Raw genomic sequence first — 27,378 nt, forward strand, 5'->3', positions numbered from 1 at the left:
TTTGAATATAGCTGGAGTTGACCCAGATGAAGTTGCTATTTTCCAAGACAGGCAAGGAAAACTAAGAACGAGCAACATTAAGTGGAATGATATAATTCGCAGAGTTCTTGGAGCTACCAAGGATAACTTCGTTGCATTTAGTGATGGCGGCCGGATCAAGGACTCGAATATATCAATCGCAAGCATCAAAGACAGTATTGATAAAGGTGTTGATAAATGTGTGAAAAAAGCCGGTGACACGATGACAGGCGAACTCAGCATGAGCGGCAACAAAATAACCGCGTTAGCGAATCCCGAATCCGACCAGGATGCGTCAAACAAACAATACGTGGACATCGTCAACGGTAAACTAAATACGCTGCGTGCAGAGCATGATGTTCACGTGGGCGCGTTTACAAGATTTCGAAGAAACTTCGTAAAAACTGATGAGGTCGTGGATAAGTTCTTTGGGACTCCTCCAGTCGTCGATGTAAAACTCGCTGATGTAAAGACCGACATTAACACGATCAAACAAACACAGCAGGATATCGTATCGGGTATTCCTGATATCGTTAACAAAACCAGTTTGATTAAAGTTCCCACTGGAGTTACTCCGGGGCATATCACCAACATCGTATTCACGGTATCATCGGGATTCGCAACATGGTCACGACAAAATAACACTATCAAATATACAGCAACAGCCACCGGTGTTTACAGGTTGTCTGTGTTTTCAGCCGCTAAATTTGAAATCTTCACAACATATCCTTGGAGACATTCCACCGATAAGTATTCCGGGGTTTGCACTGTAATACTAAACAGCGGAACCGAGGAAACATTTATGCTTGAAGCCGAGGACGATAGTTTAACAGCAACATCTTACTGGTTTTGTTTGGAATTCGTCGCTGCAACGCCTCAATTGGTTACCGCGTAATTGAATAATGTCAACGACGCCAGATGCTCAACAATATCGATACAATCAAGTCCGTGAGTGGCAATCTGAGTTAAAAACTGTCATCGAAGTAACTAGTCAAAAAGTAAAAAAATACAAGCGCCGCATAACAGTGCTGGATATTATGGTTTATTCAGTATCTGCCGTTGTTGCATCTGCCGGAGCAATACTATCAGCGGTCACTCCGGTAACTGCAGCAGTCGCCGCCATGATCTGTGTTTCCGCGGCCACAACAACAGCTGGAGTTTTCGGCATCATAGCAAAAAAAATATCATCATGTGCTAACACAAAATTACACGATTACACGACAAAATTAAATACAGCCACGACCGCATATCAGAAATTATCATCGCTGATATCATCATCGTTAGACGTGCAAAGTAGCGACGCTACGATATCAGATTCTGAATTCAAACTAATGTCAGATGCGTACAATGACTATTTGAAAACTAAACAAATAAATAATGTCAATAGAACTGCTTCAACAAATAGTCACAAACACAACACCGGTAAGGACCACAATGATCTCAGTGTCCTCGACGACACCAGAATTCGGTATTAATTTTCGAACTCCAATTCCAGTGAGTGAAATCGCGTTAGCAAAGCTCAGTGTGTATCACAGCTGGCCCAATGTTAGGTCGGCATCATTTGGTGGTCTGCAGCCAAATAATTCATTCGTGTTCGGGAAAAGCAAAGCCGACTCCGGCGAACAGGGTGAACTTGACTGGAATACAATTACACTTCCCACTGGGAGTTATCAGATCGAAGAAATCAATAATGAGATACAACGCCAAATAAAACGAATCACCGGCAAGGAAGCCAAAATATCTATAACAGCTCATGAACCAACGCTGTCTGCGGTCATTGAAATCTCAACGCCAGGATACGCCGTGGATATTTATAACAGCTCAATCCGAACATTATTAGGATGGCCAAAGGCCCCCGAGGTTAAACCTCGTCCACCAAAACCTGAAAAATCGGATTTTATGACCTATAAAGAAGCACTACACGACCTCGAGTACAATTATTATTTACTCCTTGCAGATCAATTACTAGCAAGAAAAAGTACTTTAATGCCCGATACTTGGAGTATAGAAGCTCCACGTGTTAAGGGGGGGCAGGAGCTCCGTGTTTACCGTCTAGATGATATAGAATCTGAATTATTTATTCCGATCAATCTAGTACATAAACAACAGCTACAACTCCTGCGAGTATATTTCCAAGATTATATTTCTGATTTAACAAGTCCGCGTGATAATATTATCACAACCATAGAAAAACTAAACAAACTCGCATCGGCCATGGAAACTATAAATCTAAGAATAATTCAGGCTTTACTGGATCTTAAAGACTATATCGATGATAATTATAGACAGATAGCCAGAGCAGATTTTGCAATTAAATATGGTATTCAAGTGAATGATATTTCAGATTTTAAATTTCCTGGATATAACGTGCCCGAGCTGAGAAAATCAGTCTCTGATCTCATCGATCAATCTTTCGAAGATATTCTTGCCGCGTACGAACGAATAAAACCACAACCTGTTATTCTCAAGCACGACAACAGTACAGCATCCGATGGCAGACACATCTCACCCGGGATCGTAAATATCACAGATGTTATTGCGGTCAATCTTGTATGTGACGTCATCGATGGCAGTTACAGCGCATCAGATACTACGACGGCACAACAGGGGTTTATCCTGTATACGTTCACACCAAGAGACCCCCCTGGTTTTCTGATTGTGCAAGAACCAATCAATCCGGTCTATCTACGGTGTCATAACCCGTGGTTGTCAACGATAAATTTCAAACTCACCGACCAGAGGGGGAATTTGTTGGACCTGCGTGACGAGACTGTTAGTATAAACTTACTGGTGAAGTCCTAAGTCAAGGGATCCATAATATTTATAATAGTTTTTTTTTCTGCACTGATCCATTTTCGTCATTTTATCGTGCAAATACCCTATCAAAACCAGCATAAGTTATCGTTGAAAGTGCTAGCACGCATTTAAAAAAAAACGGTTGTGTATAATGTATCAACCCGAGTACATTCATGCACGAGTTCATATTCATGATAAGCAAATTCTTTACGAGGCAATAAAAACCGCATTTCAAATACAGACATTCCCAGAACAGTATTTCCCCGTTAAAATAGTTATTGACGTGTATGGTGACGAAGACTTCTTGTTAACTCCGTCACAATTAACAGAGCTACAGCAAAATCATATGATCATAGTTTGGTGTCAACGAGAACAGATTATGAACTATTCTCATTCCTGTATTGATGTTGAAACGCTTAAGCAAATCCTGAAAATCTGAAAGCGCCCTTCACTTGAGAAACTCTTTGAGTTTCCAAGGGCAAAAAAAATAATACACTTTTTTTTTTACCCGTGGAAATGTGCTTTACACTCCAAGCGGGGGGGGGGGGGGGCGCTAGCGTTCTCAGGTTCTACTTTCACTTTGTGCTGTGAGTCACACGCTATGCGGTTTATACTTCCTTGTCGGCCTCGTAGTCAGAAACACTAGTATTTTTGTCAGAAATGCAAGGCATTTCCGTGTCTAGATTCTTTATATAACCTTTTAACCGTCTCACCCTGGTGCTAATTAATTTTCGAGTCTCATACTCTTGTGACAATCCAAGACGAATCTTCTCAACTGCACGGCACAGTGGAATAAATTCAGATACCTGATTTTCAGTTATCCCGGCAAGTGATCTGTAAACACGATCTTGCAAACCCTTAATGAACCTATAACGAGCAGGGAGATTGTTCTTCCCCAAGCGTGATAGCTCATTCAAGGATTCAAAATCTGACATAATTGTTTCAGTGTCTAGTAAAATATTAAAACCTCGCTGTTGTAATTCTTTAATTTCAACAAGTATGGTATTTATATTTTCGTGATTCATATTATTATATATTTTTATATTTTTAATAGAAACACTTTGCATGAGAAACGCTAGCTTTCCAAAACAAAACGAGACAGTCGGAAACATTTATCCCCTGCAAGGGCCTAGATCGTCAAATAACGTTCTAGAACCCCACGAGGACTGCTTCCGACATGACAATACAACATGTAACACGAAACACTTTATCCCCTGCAAGAGCCTCTAGATCGTCAAATAACGTTCTATAGGCTCAAGAGGACGTGTTTAGTGAATTGACAAGGACAAACATATAACACGTAACTTATCCTAAGGACGGACCCCTCTGACTGCCAAGTGACTCAGAGGCACATTTATTTACAAGACGAGACAGCCCTGGCTTCTAGGATCGAGTTCTCTAGCAGGCCAGGCAAACATTTATTTGACAACACAAACAACCTTTACCTCTGATTCGAGTATCACAGCAAGCAAAGGTACAATGAACATGTAATCTTATCCTAAGAGACGGTACAGAACAGACAACCTTTACCTCTGATTCGAGTATCACAGCAAGCAAAGGTACAATGAACATGTAATCTTATCCTAAGAGACGGTACAGAACAGACAACCTTTAACCTCTGATTCGAGTATGACAGCAAGTAAAGGCACAATGAACATGTAATCTTATCCTAACTTATCCTAAGACCTTATCCTATGACGACACAAACATACACAGGTGGGTCATTTTCTACGGTCAGCAGCAGAGCAAAACCATCCATTGAATCGACCATTGGATGGTGCACAAAAGACACCCGCCATTGGCGGATTAAATTTATGGTTTTGCTTGCGCGTGCTGACTTTCGATCGACCCAAAGGTCTTAGGGAGCGATTTCGTATATAACCCAACTGTTACTTGCGAGTTGGAAATTCGCTCTAGCAGTGGGCGGGACTTGTTTAAAATATTTTAATTGTATGTTTTCTTAAGCGCGGTCATATAACAAGCACAGAAGAGCAAAACAGTCGGATATATTCAGTAAAACGAGGATATTGTTTGTAAAAAAATATATATTCTACGGTAAATAAATGATTACATGTTATGAACTCGATAAAATATTTTATCAAGGTGGCTTTCTTAGGGGGAGCAAATCCTCTGACCAGCAACGACAACTCTGCAAAGCGTTACACACTCTCGGAGGAGTTATCGTCGTTTGTGTCAACGATAAGAGTTATATAACAGAATGAAATCTTCTGTTTGAGCTTCTTTGAAAATGCTGTTTTGTAGATCCCATCTGCGACATGCTGTACAGAAGGTGGACAAATACCGAAATACCTACCGGCTGCGCTCATTGATTGAAATATTATTTCTTCACGAGTCTCAACATTCACAGATTTCACTGCTCTTCTTATAGCTGTTTTACATTTAACTCTTCCTCGTATGGTATTCTTGCTCTGAGTGATCGCTTGAAGGTTTTCAATACTGTTATCAAGTCTGTTCCCGTTAATATGATCAATGACAAGGCCTTTAGGGATCTCTCCGTTAAAAACCTCATAGACGAAACGATGACATAAATACCTCCCTTTCCTAACAGTAAATCTTAAATAACCAGCATTATCAACTGTACCAACTTGTTTCCTCAGCCTGTAGTTTCTCACTATGCCATCTCGGTTTGCCTCATAATTTGGAATAGTTGGATGTCGGACGAATTCTTGATTCATTATACTATAAGCAAATCATTGTCTAATTCATAATTTGTCTGAAAACTTATTTATGTAATCACGCTCGCATTTGAGAGCGTTATCACAGTCTGGATTTTTTTTATCATAATACCGTTTTAGTTCTCGATAGCGTTTTCCACCACACGCTGAACATAATTGCGTTTTTCCTCGTACTCCAATGCCGCATCTGATACACGGTATCGGTCCTAGACTCCCACCGCGGACCTGTTGAGCATGTTGTCCACAGTATTCGCCTCTGCAGGGTTTGCTACACGGCGCTGATGAATTTAGTTTGATCCACTTGCATTGGTTCATCATATAATATATTTGTCTATTTAAATATTTGTCTTAATTATAATAATGGGTTTTGAAAGACTATCCAGAATAAAACCCATATCAGGTTCTAGATTCGATCTTGACCGGTTAACTGCTGATCCACGACGAAGAGAGTTAGCAGAGGTAATTGGTGTTATCAAGAATGCCAAAGAAGAGTTTCGTCGTGATGGTGCCGCACACACGTGGTCTTCGTATAAAATTATCCTCGGAAACGCGAGCGTTTCTCGGGAAATGCAAAGCATTTCTCGTGACCGTATCATTGATGCTACCATGAACGATACAATCGCGCGTAACATAATTGGGTATCTCGACGATAGAAGATATTTCGTACAGATAAAATTTATTGTTGGAGTCGGCGAGGGAACGTGGATTATCAGAGACAAACTAGACCCTGTTCTTGATGCCAGAGGCGTTCGTGGAAAAACCGTTCTGTTAAGTAAAGACTCAAAACCGGGAGTACTTGTTGGGATTGATATACCATATTATGCCAGAGCGTATCCTGTGACCGCAGTTGTTTATGGAATTTATCCGATGAAGAAACCACGCGTTGATAAACTCAAACCGATGAAGGTGTCGGTGTTGAATTGTGTAGCTGAGCGAGTAATGGAACATTTTAAAAATGCAATGCGAGGAAACGGCCTAACACCGCTAAGACAAACTAAAATAACAGCGTGGGCGACACGAGTAGCGGATAAAGGAGCGTCAATAAATGATGTTGCTGAGCTAGAGCGATTACTAAAATTTCCTATAACGGTTTCATCGTTAACCGGTGAGGTATTGTATGAGTGTAAATACAATTCCCGTGGAACACCAATAACTATTATCGATCATAACAGTCACGCCTGGACTGACTCGGTTAGGATATTTCCGCAAGACCGTGTTGTGAAGTATTATCCGGAATTGCAAAGCAATTCTGGGAGCATGTTTGATTTTATTTATCAGATAAGTAAAACCGATCCAGTGTCTGTGTGGTTATTCAGAAGTAGCGAAGATGGAGAATATGATCAGTTTGTGAGACCCAACGGGGAAATATACAGAACAATGGCGTTACAGCAGGAAATGAAAAAACTCGCAGAAAAATATCATGCTGGCAACACTGATACGTTACTGACACACTGTTTTACTGTCCCGGGTGTTGTCGCGCATGTAGCCCGGGAACGAAATTCATGGAGACCAACTCCGAAAAGTTTTCTTGCTGATATCCAGCAGAGCTGTGTCGAATACGGACACGGCGGTTTGTGGAATACTCAGTATGATCACCGCGGTATGATATCCGTGGACATGACGGCGTGTTATCCAGGAAGTTTCCTTGGGCGTGGAGAATGCAGCGAATATTTTAAACGGTTTGGCCACGCTGGCAATACCATGACAAGAGTAGCTGTCAACGGTGTTTTACCCGATTTTGACTTGACCGGATTTGCTTGTGTGTCGTCGTTTAAATTCGCTAAGGATTTACATCCTGTGTGTTATGTTTGGTTTGGCAGACATTTCGTTGAGAAGCGATGGGCACCGATAGTGTTATTGCGATACATGCTTGACAGTCGAATACTGTTGTCGCTGACGGTCAGCGAAGCGATTATATGTTATTGTCGTCAAACCGAAGTTTGGTTGCCAACTCCAACGCCGGTTACGTTAGAAGAAGTCATCGAAGATTGGTCACGAGAATATCCAGAAACTTCTATCGACGCTATCATCAAGAAAGCTCCTGAAGTACTTAAAAGCAAACTCAGAAATGATGAAAGCACAGCAAAAGATCTAGGACGAAGAATAATAGGGAAATTCACTCAAGGTGGAGCGTATGATCATAAACAACATCACAGTCGATTAATCATGGACAAGACTGAATTGGATCTTATTGTCGCTGATGCAGCCACGAACAACATGTTCTGTAACCGCAAAGATGTGTTTCTGTCAAACGGGGAAAAACTAGGGACTGTTTTTAGTTATATTGACGGAGAATCATCTCAGTACATACATTTGAGATCTTCGATGCTGGCTTATGTATCCATAAATTTGTTGTCGATGATCAATAGATTCCCTGTTGCCGCAGTGAGAGTTGCAACGGATTCATTTTATATTGATAAAAAACACTCAGCGCTGTTGGATAATGTTATATCGGATGATCCATCGTGGGGCTCGTGGAGAATAAAGAATGAAATGTTACACGGATATTGTAAATCGGCTGATGTTGAAATCGAGGATGAGTATCGCAGCGCAGAAATATCTTCGATGGTTTCGTCGGGGGCAACTTCGTTGTTGCCGCCGGTGCACGATCCTGTTACAAGACACAAAACAGTTTATCTGAACGGTCCTGGTGGTTCTGGTAAAACAACTCGAGCGATTGAATTATTTAGAAACTCTGACATGATTGTGCTAACACCCACACACAGACTTGCCAGGGAGATGAGACAACGGGATGTTAACGCGTGCACGTATCACAGTTTTTTCAAATACAGCGGCGGCACGTGGACACCTGAACGAATGGGAACGAAATATATTCCCGAGAAAATCATCTGGGATGAGATAGACACTGTGCCGTTGGATACATTAAAACAGTTTCTGGATTGGCTGCTAAAGAAAAATACCGCAGTGGTGATGTGCGGCGATCATGGTCAACCACCCCCATTTACAGGTGAATCTCCACACGAGTGGCTGAAAACTTTTGTAGATTATTATGAGGAAATAACTAACGATGTTAGAGCACTCGATGAAACGCTGAAAGAGTTTAAGGCACTGATCAGGCTACAAACCAATAAAGTCCAGTGTGAGATAATGCGTGAAATAATTCCAGAGACTTCGCTGAGCGACTTTTGGGAAACGTGGAAACCAGGTGATTTAATTGTGGCAAGTAGAAAGATAGTCAGGGACACACTTCAGCAGCGGTTATTTCAGTTACATCAGAAGAAATTTCCCATGTTGCCAGTGCCGTTGTGTTATAGACCAGCTGATACGCGATTGCAGAATATTGATGTTGATATTCCAGGGCGCCTGACTGCGTCGGGTCCGGAGAAACAGAATTTAGTATTAAATGATATTGTCACAGTTGATGTTGATGCTGTTGAACAGGCACTGAAAATGAGCAAATCCCCGTGGACGCTAGGATACGCTATGACCATCCACAGTTCGCAGGGACTAACTATTTCAGATACAACAGTTTGGATTGTTGATGATCGCATCGAGTGGTCAAATTTAGTTTATTTAGCCGTGTCAAGAGTAAGAAGGATAGGTCAGTTACGAAGAATTGTATTAGATGATGTTGTCAACGACAGCTCAATCGCTGATGACACAATAAGAAAGAAATTAGCCGGTTACAAACAGAGCGACAAAAAAAATGGTAGAGAGTTTGATCCCAAACAAAGTTTGGATGTTGAATTTGTAATACAATTACAACAACAGCAGAATAATCACTGTGCGAGTTGTAATTGTTTATTGCTGTGGCAGTATTCGAAAAACGACCCAAGGCAATTCACCGTAGATAGAATAGATAGCAGTCGCGGTCATACACGTGAAAATGTGATGTTGACCTGTCTTGAGTGTAACCGACGCAGAGGTGTTGCTGCAGTTATTTAAATGATTGAATCACTTCAGTGCGGATCACTTTAGTGATCGGGGTGGTAATTGTGTATCCTCGGGAATCACCTGAAGTTGCTCGCGTTTAAATCCGCGTTGAGGAGCAGTCGAATCTAATCTGTAGATTGCGTTTCTCCCAGTTGATCTGGTTATGCTGGATATCTTATGTGTAGTAACACTCCATGTGGGATCGGTTGCTCTTTTTTTTCCTCCTTCTAGTTCGCCTGGTTCGTATAAATACCTAACGGTGACATTACCCAGCAGTGGGGACGCTAGCGTCCCTGGCTGCGTTGAAACATTTTGTTGCTGTTGTCCGCGTTCACTGACGCGGGGTATATATTTTTTTGTGATTGCATTTACAGGTCTCATGTTTGTTGTTCTGGTAATTTCATTATTCAGTGCGGCTATCACGTTTGGCAGTCTTGCAACCCATTCACGAGATCTCGTATCGTAAATGAATTCCCTCGCGTACTGGTATCCGAATAATCTCTCAGCGAGTGTTCTATTAAATCGCTCAACAATTGCCTGATCCCGCTGAATTTCAGTATGTCCTCGTCGTATGGTAACGTTATGCTGCTTTGTCAGTGATGACACCGCGCCCTGAAATTCCTTGCCAGGATCAACTTGTAATAATCGTGGCCAGTTTAGAGGTCCTCGTTGATAAATTCGTTTAAACGCAGAGGCGACTTCGGACGCTGTTTTAGTCGCTAACGGTTCTGCTTCTTTGTATCTACTGGCAACATCAACTACTGTTAGCGCGTATTTGTATATTTTTCTACGGACAGTATCATGAGGCAGGAATAGTATGTCAGCCTGATGAACTTCATTGGGCACACTAACATCAAAATGTGCAAAGTTGATTTGTCGAGGTGGTGGTAAGTAGATTTGCCATATTGCTTGTTTTGATAGCCAATTTTTGGCAACCTCGCGTGTTACTGATGCCGCGTTGGCGAGTTTATTAATTGCTGAGTTACCTCTCCAGTATCCGATTGGGGAATAATAAATCGCTTGCATTTTTATTTAATTATCCAGCGCCTAATACTAATTTAGATTTCATCGCTGATCTTACTAACCAATTAGCGAGTGACTCCTTAAATGATTTATTTTTTATGGCGCTTAGTGCATGAATTAATTTCACATCCGCGATATGCCTGTCTTGTAGATCTTTACTTCGATAAGCAACATCATGTATGTGACACGCTGCGTCGATAGCGTTTATCGGATACTCTCCCGGTTTTGGTTTAGATTGTTCATCAAGTCTGATATCTAGTCGGGTCCCTGGACCGCAGTAATTGTATCCTGGGAGATGTTTTTCTCCGGGATACTTTGCCCAGGGAGTTCCGGGGAGCTTTCCAAGTTTGGCTGCAATGTCACCTCCGCTAAATTCTCGCTTTTTTTTTGAAATCTAAATTTTTTTGTGCCACATCGCGTACACTTACCAGAAAGTGCTTGTCTGTTATTTTTTGTTGTAATGGTTGTTAGATCATTCGTAGGGGTTCGTGCCTTACACTTCACACAATATAGATCCATAATTATTATTCTTTATATACAAATGGAAATTACAGATTTTTCTGCGACAAAAAAGAAAGAGCCAGTTAAGCATAATTCAGTGCTACCAAACTCTATCCGCGCGATTATAATTGGGCCATCCGGTTCAGGTAAAACACAGCTGTTGCTGAACTTGATAATGAAGTGGATGAAATGGGATAAACTGTATTTGATAGCTCCATCTGTAGATGATCAACGATGCTATAACGTTATAAAAGATTTTAATGAGAGTGCAAGCGCGCTGAGTAAAGACGGTGAGGATGTTGTTGAATTTATCACTGATATCGAAGAAGCCCCCAGCGTCGAGGATCTTGATGAATCAATTAACAACCTAGTAGTGTATGATGATGTTATGTTGGACAAGCAAAAAAATCCCGCAAGAATATTTTCCCGGGGACGTCACAAAAACACTGATGTGATTTATGTTACTCAGCGTTATACACAAATTCCTAAAGTAATCAGGGATAATTGTAATCTTCTTGCGATATTCAATGGAGTTGATACACATACACTGAGAAATATTCATCAGACCTGGTGTGGTGGCGATATGGATTTAAATAAATTTAAAAATTTCTTCAGTCATGCTCAAAGAAAACCTCACGGATTTGTGACAATAAATTTACACGATCCCAGAACAAGATACCGTATTGGACTTGATACACTATTTGCAACATAAAAATGTTTTTCCTTGGAAACTCATTTCCCAGAGCAGCAGAGGGGATGGACCCGACCCATGGATTTTTCAATAACGACCCCGCCACGGAAACTGTTTCAGATTTATTGAAGTAACCCAAGTTGTCAGTGCAAACTCAACGAGTTTGTCCCTGGAAACTCTTCGAGTTTTCGGGGGACATTTTTTTTTGTCCTGTATTCTGAATAGAAGGGTTTATTTCGTCGAAATAAGCCCTCTATCGAGGAATAGTTTCCTGGAGGGGTTTATTGTGCAAAAAGTTTCGGTCTGTACAGCCCCTCTGCTGCTAGTGTACTGTTCTGAAAGCTATTGTGTTTTGCACATTTGGTCATGGAGTTATTTTTATAGCTTCTGTACACATATGGCAATACATAAAGGCATCTTCACTGTCACACTCTTCACTCAACTTCTTTTTGAAAACATAGCCACTGTGTTTTCAACCATTGCTGCACAAGTTACGTTTTCTCTTACGAGTAACTGTTACCTCATCTTTGGATGATGAAGGCTACATTGGTTCAGTAACAATACTTTTATCATCGGTCAGTCATAAAGATAATTTTGTTTCGGATCTATTTTAATTTGTTGCCTTGGACCCCATTTTCAGTCGAACACTGACAGATCTTGGAATAACTCAAGGCATACAACTGAGCAAATGGAAATTGTTGCTTTATTGCGTGACAGAGGTGTGCATAAAATAAAAATTTACCATGAGAATCACTTTAAAATCACGTGTTTATTTTCCACCTCTTTCTTGGGTATGGTGATTATATGGTTCTAACATCCTGTTAATACAAATGATGTGACAGTTACAGGTCACATAAGGTCAGCTCCAGGCTCCACATTCAGTTGTAACCCTATGTATTATAATAACATTAGCATAAGAAACTGACGTGCGCATGATTTCTCTGTTTGGGAAAGTTGTAATCTAGCCATTAAAGTAGTTAGACCAAACCATAATTTTGTGTTAATCAGCAAAACATAATATTGAGGTGCGTCAGTTTACATTCTGGCAACAATTTTTAGACCAGACATTTGTTTTTTGTTAATCAGCAAAACATAACATTGGGGGTATCAATTTACGTACTGGCAATGATTTTTGTGCATCGTTGAACCTGTTTGTAAATCATCAGTTAATGTCGATCCTCTGTTACCGTTGCGTATTGTGTATGTAAATGTCATATGTCATCACTGTTTTACAACACAGCCACAACCCTCACCTCCATACTGCATACCTGTCATATGATAATTTGTTGCAAGCCAAGTTTTGTGTTTTATTTGCCTTTTTATTTTAGTAGCATCCATTGTCTCTTCATTCCTTGTGTATGATTACCGCTCTTGACTGTGATTGATTTCATTGTGAAGGTAAAGAGACTGATCATTTATAACAAAAATGATGGTAACTCATTATCTTATACTAATCTCGACTGTTGCCTCCGGATACATTAAGTATAAAAAGCACAAAGTGTTTATGAAATGCATTTAACAGAACAGATTAGAGGGCATGTATTTCAGTATTCGCTTTGACAACTACCCTTCAAGATAATGGTTATACAATTTTGTTTTGAACACGTATTCATTTGTTTATGATCTAATGACTGTTGGGAGTTCAATCCTTGAAGCAGCACCCAAATAATCAAATAAGATTTTAAATGTTTTTATAAATGGTATTCTGCACTGATCATTTGTAGACTTAATGATCTCAGTTTAGCTCCTTGGTGTTGTTTTTCTGACTTAAAATGAAACACAGCATGCAAATATTAAGGACAGTGTTCATTCTTAACTTTGAATATTAACAAGGCATGTGATAGGCTAATCTGTATTTAATGTTGAACCGTTTCAATTCCAGGAATGGAATTCTGAAAGGTGTATTGAATGGTAAATCTAAGATAATTCTTCCTGACCTTTGTTCAAGTTTGTGGATTGTTTCAGTATTGGTATCAGTTATATTTCACCAAACTGTGCAGCAGAAATCCAAAAGAGGAAGAATGAATGCAACTTAGAATATTTTCCAATTGTTGAGTGGTAGGTTACTTTTTATCCTCTTTAAATGATAAATTCTTGAGGTCACAACAGAGCCAACATGTTTATGGTTCTCTTTGTTGGAGATTGAATCATGTGGCAGAAAGGCATTTTCAATATGAAGTCAGGAAAAACAAGCATTTCTTAGGCTGGCAGAAAGGCATTTTGAATATGAAGTCAGGAAAAACAAGCATTTCTTAGGTACAGGCGCATTTATAAAGACCAGAATAAGATAATCGTAATTGGATTGGTGGTGTAGCAAGAAATCTGCCCCCCCACCCCACAAAACTTACTTATGGTCCCACCTCCCAATAAAAGACTTGCTTGATGGGAATTTTGCCTCCCCCCCCCCCCTTGCAGTGGCTGCACCACTGAATTGAGTGAGTTGAATCATTGGTGTCAGGTTCCTGATGAAATAGTGTGGCAAACTGTGAAACTATTAAAATGAACTTTTCTTTTGAAATTCTGGAATTGAATGTAGTGATTTCTGTATGAATGAATGGCAAAATATTTCTGGACACCCGATTTTTTAAAACTCCTGGTATAGCTACAAACAAGTATTAAATTCTGTAATTGAAGGGAAGAAAGAAACAAGGGTTATTTCCCCCAAAAGTAAGTAAATTGCAAATTTGCCTACATGTATTATCCTTATGCTTGGTTAATCAGAGCTTTAGCTGACACTGATTCCCTTGAAAACACCAGATTTAATCAATTGATGAATCAACCACTCCGGTGGCCGCCTCCCAAAAATCAGAAAAAAGCGTAAAAATAATAAAGTTCAGTATTATCTAGAAGAATAAATCTTACTTTGGATCAATAACTTTTTTTTATTATAGCAAATGGTGAATGTAATTTATTTTAAAGAGGAAAATATGTGCATTATGAAGAATAAAGGGTAGAAACAAGATAGAATTTTATGCTTGTAAATATTTTAAAACTTTAATAATTTCATTTTATCATTCTGTTGCAGGAATTGATGAATACGTAGCTGCTGGCTGGCAGGAGAAGAAAATTATAATGGGAATTCCATGGCATGGTTATAAATTCAAGTGCAAAAGTTACAGGGACAAAGTATGTACAAAGCTAAATCAGTTTAAGTCATCTGTCCAGTTAGGCCTTGTTTATCTGAACTGAACTCACTGTGGGACATACAATATCACAATATGTAAGTGTCAGTTTATTTCAGCTGACCCTATTAGCAACATAAAATAGGAAAAAAATATTGTTTACTTGTATTGCATGAATAGCTACTAGCATTGAGGGGTTTTTAAATTAGAGGAGAGAAAAATTTAAATCAAAATATTTTTAAGCAATTTTATCCTTAAGATAACATGGTGCTTTGTTACCAAGATCTGTGTTATATACATGCTTTGTCTACCAAGATCTATGCTATATACATGCTTTGTCTACCAAGATCTATGCTATACACATGCTTTGTCTAACAAGATCTATGCTATATACATGCTTTGTCTACCAAGATCTATGCTGTATACATGCTTTGTCTACCAAGATCTATGCTATATACATGCTTTGTCTACCAAGATCTATGCTGTATACATGCTTTGTCTACCAAGATCTATGCTATATACCTGCTTTGTCTACCAAGATCTATGCTATATACATGCTTTGTCTACCAAGATCTATACTATATACATGCTTTGTCTACCAAGATCTATGCTATATACATGCTTTGTCTATCAAGATCTATGCTGTATACATGCTTTGTCTACCAAGATCTATGCTATATACATGCTTTGTCTACCATGATCTATGCTATATACATGCTTTTAAGTCGAGTCCAGCTGCAAGCAGCATAAGCCTTGATCTGTCATCACATAATGAGCTGGCAGATCAGAGTCTGTGTTGTTTGTCCTACTGATTACTCTCAGCAAACTGTGTTGACCAAGATCTGCCAGCACATGATATGACAGCAGATCTTGATCTTTGCAGTTGGAACTGACTTACAAGAGAGTATTTGGTAACCCTGGTTAAAAGCATCCAGGACTCTCTACCTTGGAAGTCGTCAGCATTTATTTTATACCAGACTGGTGATCCTTGTTACTTGCCCATTTTTGGACAGTGGTCCTCATATATAATGACTGAAGGTGGCAGATGATCCAGATTCATTTGGTAAATAGATGGACAGGTAGACACGGGTAAATCCATTCCAGTGGACCATTAAAATTGATGCATAGAGTTCTAAAATGGATTTTAATTAAAATAAGCTTCTCGCATGTATTTACAGAAAGTTTCCAGACCTCAGTAAGTCCTTTAATTGTCTGCATTAATAGTTTACATTAAGGCTAAAATGGTTGTTATTGCAATTAGTATTTAGAGAAGCCAGCTGAGATAACAATCTGCATTAAGCACTGTACCATGCAGTATTGGTTTCTTAGGTAGTTATAGGTTACTACATTTGTATTGGAAAATATGTACAAGTTTTTTCTGACTAATACTGCTTGACCTTGGGACTGCAGTGTTAGTATTAAAAAAAAACAAGTTCATATTTTCCCAGTCAAATGTAGTAACCATTTTATTATATACTCATTTCATTTTCCTACCTAAGGCTGAATAATAAAAGAATACACTACATGAAACAAAGTAATTGAATTTGTGCTGTATTTTAAAATAAATACAAAACCGTAGTTTCTTCAATACACAGCAACAATATTAATGCACACTTAGCCCTACCCAGCAACCTTTGCACTTTGTTACATGCTCAACATTAATTTTTTAAAAAAATCTTGTTTTGCTCTACTTAAAATTGAAATTTATAGTCATATTTTGAATGAATGTGCATGGAAAAAACTTTTGCAGTTGGTATGGAATTGATGGATTTACTTTTCTTCTGTTGATCCAACTCTATTCTTTTTTTTTGCTTATGATGGACTGGGTTTATTAGGTCAGTTCAGTGCAGTAAGGTGAATGTGATTTGAGTTTTAAAAAAGTAGTCGCGATTACGGTACAGTTTTGGTGCGTATCAGGTTTTGAATGACATGGGTCAGGTCATTTGGATTTGCAGAACTAAGAAAGAACGTTTTGAGGAAATTTAGGATGCACAAATGTAAGTTTATTTATTACCATTCTTATTAACTTCTAAAAAAGACATGTTTATGCCCAGTCACTTGCATCTTGCTGTTGGAGGGACCCGAGCTATGACCTATATGGCTTGTATCGCTAGCCATTAGGACTGGTCGGCCTGGTGTCAGGATAATGTGACTGGGTGGGACATCATGCTACATGTCTGTGGCATGATGCCCCAGTGCTAGACATCACTATAAATTGCCTCACTGCAGACATCCTAGCGATATGACTGAAAAATTGTTAAAGCTACGTTACAAAACCAAATCATACACACACACAGCTTGTTTAGTTCTTTCACAAACAAATCTAATCAACCAGAGCTAAAGCATCTGCAACATGAGTGTACATGGTTTGCTTACAAAGTAGTTCCTAATACACTGTACTACTTTTTAGGCACACTTATCATGCAGTATTAAGCCAGGCCATCTGGAAAAATACTACATGAGTCTGACATGGTAAAGTTAATGGATAAAAAGAAGAGCATGTAGCAAAAGTCAAGACGAGATAATACTGCTCACTGTTACTGGAGGTAGTCAATAATTAAAATTACTAATTAAACCATTCTGTCTGACAAACATGATTGATGTTAGAGAGCTGTTCTTGTAATCACATTTACATATATATTGTACCTTTATTGTTCTTGGCAGATAGTGAGGACAGAGAATAAAAGTGGGAATTAATAAGCAGATCATTTGGTACATTCAAATTGATTATCATTAACTCAAAATGAGAAGGGGTGAAAAATCAGGGGAATACTGTATAACTTTTTATCAAAAAACTTGAGTGGCATCAAAATTTTTGTAACAGTTTGCTTACTAAGTTTGCAAACATTTTATGCTTTCCAAAATGGTATGATTTACACATTTTGTTTTAAACCAAATTTAACCCACAATTACACACACAACTCACAGGAGCACAGATTTATGGTTTTGCATTGCATCAGATCTGAGTAAATCAAGAGACATGGTTTGAATCATTCAGTTATCTATATAAATGAGGTACAGATAAATATTGTACTATACCAGGAGTCATGTTGGACTTGACTTTTATGACATGTGTGTTTTTGGTGAATCAACTGAAAATGCCTCAGTTTGTCATAGGTTTGCCAGAGTAACACAATTCACCCTGCACTGCAGCTTGTTTTGATAAAATTCTGGCATGCAAAATCTGCACTTACACTCCACACAGCACTGAAAGTAACTGTGAAATTTCCATCAGATGAGTCACATTTAAGTACTGTGCTTTCATTGAAGCTTGTTTTGTCAATAATTCAGCTGCTGACAGTCCTATTTAACTGTTGTACACAATATATTTGAGAATCTCTTACTCCTTCTCTAGGGGCCCCGAGTGGCCGAGTGGTCTAAAGCGCTCTTCGTTACGGATCACTGCCATCTCACCTCTGTCTGCGGCGGTTCGAGTCTAAGATTCAGCCAATGTGGGCATGTGAGAAAGCTTGCCAGTAGCTTCTCGTGGGTCGGTGGTTCTTTCCGGGGTTTTCCGGGTTCTTCCTCCACCATTAATACTGGCCGCCATGTATAGCCCATCGTGCTGAAAAATGGCATTAAACCCCACAACAACAACAACAACAACAACTCCTTCTCTACTTGAGCATCACTGATGACTGTGTCACTGTTCTCTCATTCATCATCATCACTGATGACTGTCACTGTTTTTTTCTTGACATCATCATCACTGATGACTGTCACTGTTTTCTCACATTCATCATCATCACTGATGACTGTGTCACTGTTCTTTCTTGACATCATCATCACTGATGACTGTCACTGTTTTTTTCTTGACATCATCATCACTGATGACTGTCACTGTTCTCTCACATTCATCATCATCACTGATGACTGTGTCACTGTTCTTTCTTGACATCATCATCACTGATGACTGTCACTGTTCTCTCACATTCATCATCATCACTGATGACTGCAGCACTGTTCTCTGTTTACTTTTACATCACTGATGACAGCATCAGTGTTCTCTCATTTCTTCCTCACCACTGTTGACAGCATCACTGTTCTCTCTTGACAACATGACTGTGTGTTCCCTCTTTACATCATCGTCACTGATGACTGCATCACTGTTCTCTCTTGGTTGGCCATAATGAGTAATCAAAGTGTCCATGTGATCTTTACCAAACTGTGGGAAATCACTAATATCTTCAAGAAAAGTGTCTAAGTGTCTGGGAATCTGTCACATATATTTGCATGAATAATACATACACACTGTACCGTTTTTGATTGGCAGGTCATTGTCATGTCGCACAAATTTCAGTTCTGTCCTTTTGAAGTGACTGCTCTCATGCATGGCTGTAAGAAACTCCTTGCAAGGAGCCTAAATGGGGTTTATCTCCAAGGTACTGAGCTTTAAGCAATATAAAAATTCATCAATGTGTCTATTTCTACAGTTGATTAGGTACATTCTACTGTTGTTTTTTTTTAAAAACTACTTCACCAGGTAAAAACAAGAACCATAAACCTTGACAAAAAGAGAGCTCAGTTATATTGAGCAGGTAAATGAATTCATTTTCTATTTAGTTACAAGCATGACTTTTAGCAGATAACTGCTGGTGCATTGGGTATTCCTGTTCAAATTGGCATCATCTTTTCAAGTCATGGTGGGAAATCTATGACTGGTATCAGGTTATCATTGGCATAAATTTAATCAATTAAAGGCATGATCTTCTGTAATTATCTCATTGTACCAGTTTTACCCACAATGCTTGCAGAAAATGATCCATAATGACTTGCCGAAAATGACCAATTTGTACAGGAATCTCCTTGTTGTTATCTTCTACAAGTCATAATTCGAACTGAATGGAAATTCATTTATTTGATGAACATAAACAGCAACTAAATGAAGGAAAATATTTTCTGAGCATGCCCTGGATTATATGAAGCTGTATTTACTACAGTAGCCAGATGTGGGCATAGGGTGAATTTAGTCATAATGAGGGTGAAGTTAAAGATTTCATGACAAAAATACTGTACAGAAAGGACAGCTTATTGTTGACATTGCTCTGTTTTTCTTACAGATGGACAATTAATCAAAATAAGAGGAAAACATTTTAAATTTGTCACCATGGTTTCAAAAAAAATGCAATTAACCCAAAAATCATTCATTACTAAAACTATGGATAGTCACAAAATAGAACATCAAAATTTCAGGAGCTTCAACGTCAATGAATGCTACTTTATAAAGACTTCCATTTATTAAAATATGTTTACAATTTACCCTATCAAAATTTGTAACTGTAAAATAAACTTTGCCCATTCGTCATATATTATGAAGAAGGTTACATATTCATGGCAAATATATTGCTTACTGGGTACCCATGTCTTAAAATCTAAGTATTCTTTTTCAGGCTTTTGGTAGAGGCATCTGTGAATTACCAAAAATCATGGCTGGAAACAGCAGCAGATGTGACTTTGAAAATTCCAAGGAGAAGATGAGCCTAGGGACCATACACAGTCAGAATCCAAGCTGGCTCGTGACCGACAGAAATTATGACATGGTGTACAGTGCTCCTTATCACATTATCCGTGTGAGTTCATAAGACAAGTTGTTTTCATTTGAGTCCATCACGTTATATAAGATTTTTACTCCAAACCATGTTCCTCACAGCTCACTTTAATTTTGGATTATATCAGTGTAATCACACTATTTTGACTTTAGATAATGTGAGTCACTTATCATCATTTATTAGTACCAGGGATTGCACTGTGCTTCGCCAATGTGGCAAATTGCAAATTTTTTCCTTATTGGCGACCAAATATACCATCTGGTGATCTTTTTGGAGACAACATTTTTGGCTGTTAAAAATTATATATAGAGTCTTGGGTTTGGAGTTGAGAAATTCAAAGGCACCATGACAGGAATCGAAGCTGCAAACTTGGATATAAAATTGCACTGGAATCAGTTATTACATAAACAAATCCTTTGTTCGTATTGACAGACCACCCTAACATGGCATTGTTATATCATAATTCACTTATGCTGATGTCTGGCCTTAGTACTCTGTGCTATAATATAATTCAAATTGTCATGCTACCTGACTACATTCGTCCACCTCTGAAATTGGGAATGGGAATGACTACGATCTACCAGAAAAATGTACCAGAACAAAATAGTTTTGCTAAAACATCAAAGAAAACTGAATACCTTTGAAGCATTGGTCTTTCTATATATATATATATATATATATATATATATATATATATATATATATACACACACACACACACACACAAACACACACCACTCCCTCGATAACTCGCTCCCTGATAACTCGTGAACCCGCTTATAACGCTGTGTCAGGCGTGGATCCCATTTTTTAAACCTGAAAATACCCCAAAAATATATCCCTGTTTGTTGATCTTGAAGAAAATCGCGATCAAAATTGGTAACGGAAACGTTTATGTATCGCCCGTGTTACCGTTGAAAACGGTAGATAGGATCTGGAAATTTTAATCAACACTATGAAATATCAAATTTAAAAATAGCTCATAAATTTTTTTACATTTTCTTTCCAAAGACATTCTTAGTGCACCACAATTAACGTTATGTAAGGAAATTTCGATCAATGAAAATGTCACTTACGTCGAGTGGAGGCAGTACTTTAATAAATAAATACAAATTAAATAATTTTTTATAAATTGAAATTTGTGTTATAGTTCCATCATTTAGTTCCTTTTAAGTGTACTCGTCATAAATGCAATGTGTTCTCTTGTAATTAAATGTAAAATGCGTCAATCTACTGCAACAGCTATGTCTGTGAGCGTTTCTCTGAAAACCTAATTAAGTGCTGACCGTGTTTTGATAACTGACTTGCGGAAGTATTTTTTGTATTGTTGCACTGAATAAAAAGCTGGCCTCCTTTGCATTATCACGTTAATTATGTCTTTTGAATTATAAAAAAAAAAGGGAGGTGGAATAAAAGAAAAGTTAAAAGGTACAAAAATCAGACTAACTTAAAATCTAGTGGCCTCGGTTATATGTCGGGTGAACTCACTTCATTTGATCAATCGAACACTGTAATAAACGTTATTGTGTATGTAACAGAAACTACCTTAAATTAACCGACTCTTTCATAACTGTGATCAAAGGTAACAAGGTAGCAAAGTGAAAAGAATACTTCGTAAAATAAAGAGCTTAATTTCACAGATACAGACCATTGTTGGCAAGCGGGTTTCAGAGAATTCTTGAATGGCATTTAGAGATATCCTCAGGAATGATAAGAAATTTCATTATTACTTCCAGTGAAATCACGACATTAACATTGTACTAATTGAACAATAAAAAATTGAGTTTTGACGTAGACGTGTCACAAAATAAATGTCGCGTGTTTTTGACAAAAAAGGAATCTTGTTTGGCGGTGTATCAACATTTAGTCTAGTTCCCAAATTGTGGACTACTGATTTGGCAAGATACTATTAAACACCATTACAGGAACCAGACTCATCAAGAAAACAAAAAGCAGTGACGTAATACACAGATTTTTCACATACATGTGATGGTTGTTCAAAAAACCGTTAGCGGCGCCTTCAGTAACTCTTGCTTCTTCATCAAAGCAAGTCGAAAAACTTTGATGAAAGGAAGTCAGCAACAAACTTAAATACAAGCGTTGTTTCGTATTTCATAGTGATTGGAACATATTTATTGTGCTATGAAAGATTCCTGTTTGAAACAAAAAAGTTCATGCTTACAATCGCTACCAATGGCGGTTTAAAACCCAAATTAAAGTTCCAATATTTTCAAACAGTAAGTATCTGGCTGTTGATTAAGGTGAGACATCTCACAAGAATGTTAAAACTTTTTAATTTGTTCACATGTTTTCATTTCCTTATGAATAGCCTCATCCCCTTGGTAGCCTCGGCATCGTGGTAGTTGTCTCTGTCTGACCCAAATCTAAGCCAATTTAAGTACACGTACTTGTAGCATACAAACAACTATACAGCCACATGCTATTAGAATAATAAATATCAGACTTTTTAAAAAAACATTTTTGTTGACAGTGGGATATTGATCAAATGAGGACTACCATTTTTTATATACATTTTAGTTGTGTTTTCTAACTGGATTTGACTGATACATTAATTTTCTAAGGGGCCCCGAGTGGCCGAGTGGTCTAAAGCGCTCTTCGTTACGGATCACTGCCATTTCACCTCTGTCTGCGGCGGTTCGAGTCTAAGATTCAGCCAATGTGGGCATGTGAGAAAGCTTGCCAGTAGCTTCTCGTGGGTCGGTGGTTCTTTCCGGGGTTTTCCGGGTTCTTCCTCCACCATTAATACTGGCCGCCATGTATAGCCTATCGTGCTGAAAAATGGCGTTAAACCCCACAACAACAACAACAACAACATTAATTTTCTAGCATATGATTGAATTCATGATTTTTCATATGCATATTATTTAACACATTGAGTGTACTAAACAAATGTTGTCAGTATACAAGTGTATTTCAGATTAGTCTTAATTTAATCAAAATTTCCATTTTTTTCTGTGGAGATCCTTTTCACTGATGACAGGTCATCTCTTAAAAATTTCACTTGTATGCAAAATTTCAAATTATTTACAGTCTCCCCCCTTACTTATCCAAACAACCGATTATGTCAACAATATTACTTTGGTCACATGGATGTTGAAACAAACAGATAGTACTCTATTTTGAAAATGGTGATATTTTTGGAAATTTGGCTACAAAATATTGAGGTTTGTGATTCTTTTGGCAAAAACTCTTTTAATGCCAGCACCATCCCTGAGTGCACAAGATTCATGATCGGTTCTTACACCACTAATTCCTATACATGCATTTAAATGTCATCAGTCAAATAATGGTAAGGGAACCAGACTAAATGTGGCAGTTCATGAGCATTCGGATGTCATTGGTAACTTATGATCTCTACTCTCTTACTGCTTTATAATATCTTATTCCTGGCGTTCCGTTGTTAAAAGTAAAGAATCCTGTGAGTTTTTCTCCATCATGCTCTACAGAGCCTTCAAATTCTGCACCAAAGACAGTAAGAGCAAAGTCAGAGTAAATACAGTCTAAATTAACTGTTGGTTATCAAAGGGTTTCCATTATGTGGCATTTTACCACTAAATTTTACAGCACTGTGGCAGTGTTGATAACTTCTGAAGGGCAGGAATCCACTGTGTGGAGTGCAGATTTGTGCAATATGTGTTCTCTCATGACTTTTCTAAAACAATGGTAATCCTACTGTGGCTTTCCTGTTATTGTATATTTGCACACTTTACTAATGCAAGAGTCAGACTAGGGGATTACTAATGTAAGATTCATTCTAGAGGGATTACTACTGTCTTATTCAGACTAGGGGATTACTAATGTCATATTCAAACTAGTGCAATAACTAATGTCAGATTCAGGCTAGGGGAATTACTAAGTCATATTCAGACTGGGGGAAGTACTTATGTTATATACATGCTAGGGGGATTACTGATGTCTTAATCAGACACGGGTATTACTGATATCTTGTTTAGACTAGGGGTATTACTAATGTCATATTCAGACTAGGGTGATTACTAATGTAAGATTTGTTCTAGGGAATTACTAATGTCAGATTCATACTAGGGGGATTCACTATTGTAAGAGGCGGACTTTGGGGGATTAATAATGTAAGAGTCAGACCATGGAGATTACTAATGTAAGATTCAGATAAAGGAGATTGCTAAATGTAGGAGTCAGACCAGGGGGATTAGTAATGTAAGATTCAGATTAAGGGCTTTGCTAATGTAGGAGTCAGGTTAGGGGTATTGCTAATGTAAGATTCAGACCAGGGGGATTAGTAATGTTAGATTCAGATTAGGGATTACTAATAAAATATTCAGATTAAGGGGATTGCTATAGTAAGAGTCAGACCAGGGGGATTAGTAATGTAAGATTCAAATTAGGGATTACTAATAAAGGATTAAGATTAGGGGGATTGCTAATGTAAGAGTCAAACCAGGGGATTACTAATGTAAGATTCAGATTAGGGCTATTGCTAATGTAAGAGTCAGATTAGGGGAATTACTAATGTCATATTCAGACTGGGGGGAGTACTTATGTTATATTCATACTAAGGTGATTACTAATGTCTTAATCCGACAAGGGTATTACTAATGTCTTATTCAGACTAGGGGTATTACTAATGTCATATCCAGACTAGGGTGATTACTAATGTAAGATTTGTACTATAGGGATTACAAATGTCAGATACATACTAGGGGGATTACTATTGTAAGATTCAGATTAGGAGGATTGCAAATGTAAGAGTCAGACTTGTCATTTCTGATGCATGGTTATGCCAACCTGTTTGTTTTTATAACACACATTGATTTGAGCAGGAGCATCAGTATTAATTACTCTTGATTCTCCTCTTGCATAATTCCTACTTAAGTGAGTGCTGTCAACAACAAATTGACTCTATGCACAAGTGATTGACATCTACTATAGATTATTGTGTACACCTTATCAGCCAATAATATCAACCTATGCCAGATTAATATGAACTGGGCAGAGCTAACAGGTCATGGAAGTCACATTTAGTTGAGCATAATTGAATCAAGCTTATATTATTCTGAAATTATACAATATGACTTGATTGGATTAACGTTTGATCAAATTTCTGTTTTTGTTTGTTTGCCCATCAACATACATGTGATTCTGCCAGTGACAGGACAAAAAATGTGACACATACTATTTTATAGTTGAAATTCTAAACTCAGTCTTTTGAAGGCTAAAGATTGGTCTTAGTATTTTTATTATTTTGATTTTAAGACCAAAGAACATTGGTATTTCTGTTTTGCCACTAAGAGTTTATAGCCAAATGCAGGATGTTATATAAGGTGTTACAAGTTATAAAGGGATCAAAGGTGATCCATGGTGGCTTTCAAGTATTTGAATAAAAATCTTCTGACCTTTGGTGGACATCATATAAAAGGAGAGACTGAATATTAAGTGGTTTTGGGAGAAATACTTGAGTAAGTGTTTTGATTTTTTTGTTGTATTGTTTAATTGTTATTGGGTTGTTCAGGATGTTTTTAGAGAAACATTTAAGGGCAGATGATACATTTTAATTCATTTTCAAGTCACTATGCAGAAACAATCTTTCTTCCAATGCTAAAAAACACCAGTTAAGAAATATGAAACGTCGGTATATATCTTGTGTCTATTAAATTCAGAAACTTCCTCCACAGGTTAAACGTAGCTTAGAGGAGCAATTGAAAGAAGTCAGCAAAGTTTTTTTAAAAAATGGATTCAAATGAAAATCTGGACCAGAAAATAATTGAGAGCCTGTTAAGTGTGTAGCTGAATCATGTTAATGTCCTCCGTAGTATTCAGTCAGTGGTCTTGTGAAGGAAACTAATATTGCTTGTGGATTTTATTTGACAAAAATATCTTTGCATTGAACTATTAGATATATCCCTCTTCCTTCTTCATGTGTATTGTCATACACTGGGTCATATTAATTAATCACAATGGCTCAAAGAAGTATATTTTCTTTTCTGTCTCAGTCTTAGAAAAAACCTGCCAGTTATTATCATTCCAACACTCAAACTCCAAAGAAACAGAAAGTTAGTATCAATTTTGAGGAGGAGAATAAATCTCCTTAAGTTGTAAGAAATCTTAAGCATCTGTTTGAACTGTAAATATTAAACAATCCAAATAATGATTTCATGATTTAAAATAATGACTTTTGAATTTTAGTTTAGACAGTTGAGATTTGCTTTTTGACTATTGAGAGTTTGGTGTCAAACGACTCTTCAGTTTTAAAATCTATTGAGAACTCAGAGTATTGAATCCTCCTATTATTTTCATATGCTGCCTAGAACAGTCAGTTTTCACTATATACATATATCAAGAGTCAGTTTGATTCACCATTTGTTTAGGAAGAGATTACTTTGTCAGTCTTTTGGGTACAATAAATATGAAATACTCTTGTCTCTCAGATTACTGTTCCATCAAAGATTATGAAATATGATGTGTATGTAGAAGTAATGCTTATATAAGTGTGTTTTGCTCACAGTTTCATTCTGGGTTGTATATCAAGCCATAATTGTAAGAAATTATTATTGTCAAGCCCACCTTGATGGAAGATTTAATTTGCAGTCACTGTGTCATCTTTATACATGTCTGTTCAATCATTCACCCATACACACCCTACATTAAACTTAGTCTTACTATTTTTATTTGACTAAATAAGACAAGCTTGACAAAACAGGGGTTTCTAGTAAATAAATACACATAGAGGACCATACATGCTTTATTTGATGAAATTAGTGAAGGAACTTGTAAGATTTATATATTTTGTTAGCCTTGCTGAATGAAGGATTGGGATGATTCAGTTAGTTTGATGAATTATTTCAATGAGCACATTTGTATGATGCCATTTATCATGTAATGAAGCATACATATTTTATTTTTAAATCTTTTAAAAATTGAATTATGTGAGGCAGATGTTCATTTGGTTATTACTAACATAAAGCACACTATTGGTGCTGTCATGGAATTACACAATTATCTAATATGATGTCATACATGGTGCTTTGAATGTTAATATATCAGAAATCTGAAGCAGATCTAGACACTGTCAAATCAGTGATGTCTTATGA

General features: G+C 37.7%; 1 protein-coding gene across 1 annotated transcript in view; it reads left to right on the forward strand.

The window, feature by feature from the left end:
- Nucleotides 1-27,378, forward strand: part of LOC149787696 (di-N-acetylchitobiase-like) — a 68,024-nt gene that overhangs the window by 19,867 nt on the left and 20,779 nt on the right. The window contains exons 5-6 of the mRNA XM_089973887.1: nt 14,645-14,745; nt 20,132-20,311. Of these exons, the coding sequence (XP_089830013.1) occupies nt 14,645-14,745; nt 20,132-20,311 (281 nt within the window). The remainder of the gene's footprint in view (nt 1-14,644; nt 14,746-20,131; nt 20,312-27,378) is intronic.

This window comes from Sinohyriopsis cumingii, chromosome 11 (assembly GCF_028554795.1).
Source record: "Sinohyriopsis cumingii isolate HCF-2022 chromosome 11, ASM2855479v2, whole genome shotgun sequence".
NCBI lineage: Eukaryota > Metazoa > Mollusca > Bivalvia > Unionida > Unionidae > Sinohyriopsis > Sinohyriopsis cumingii.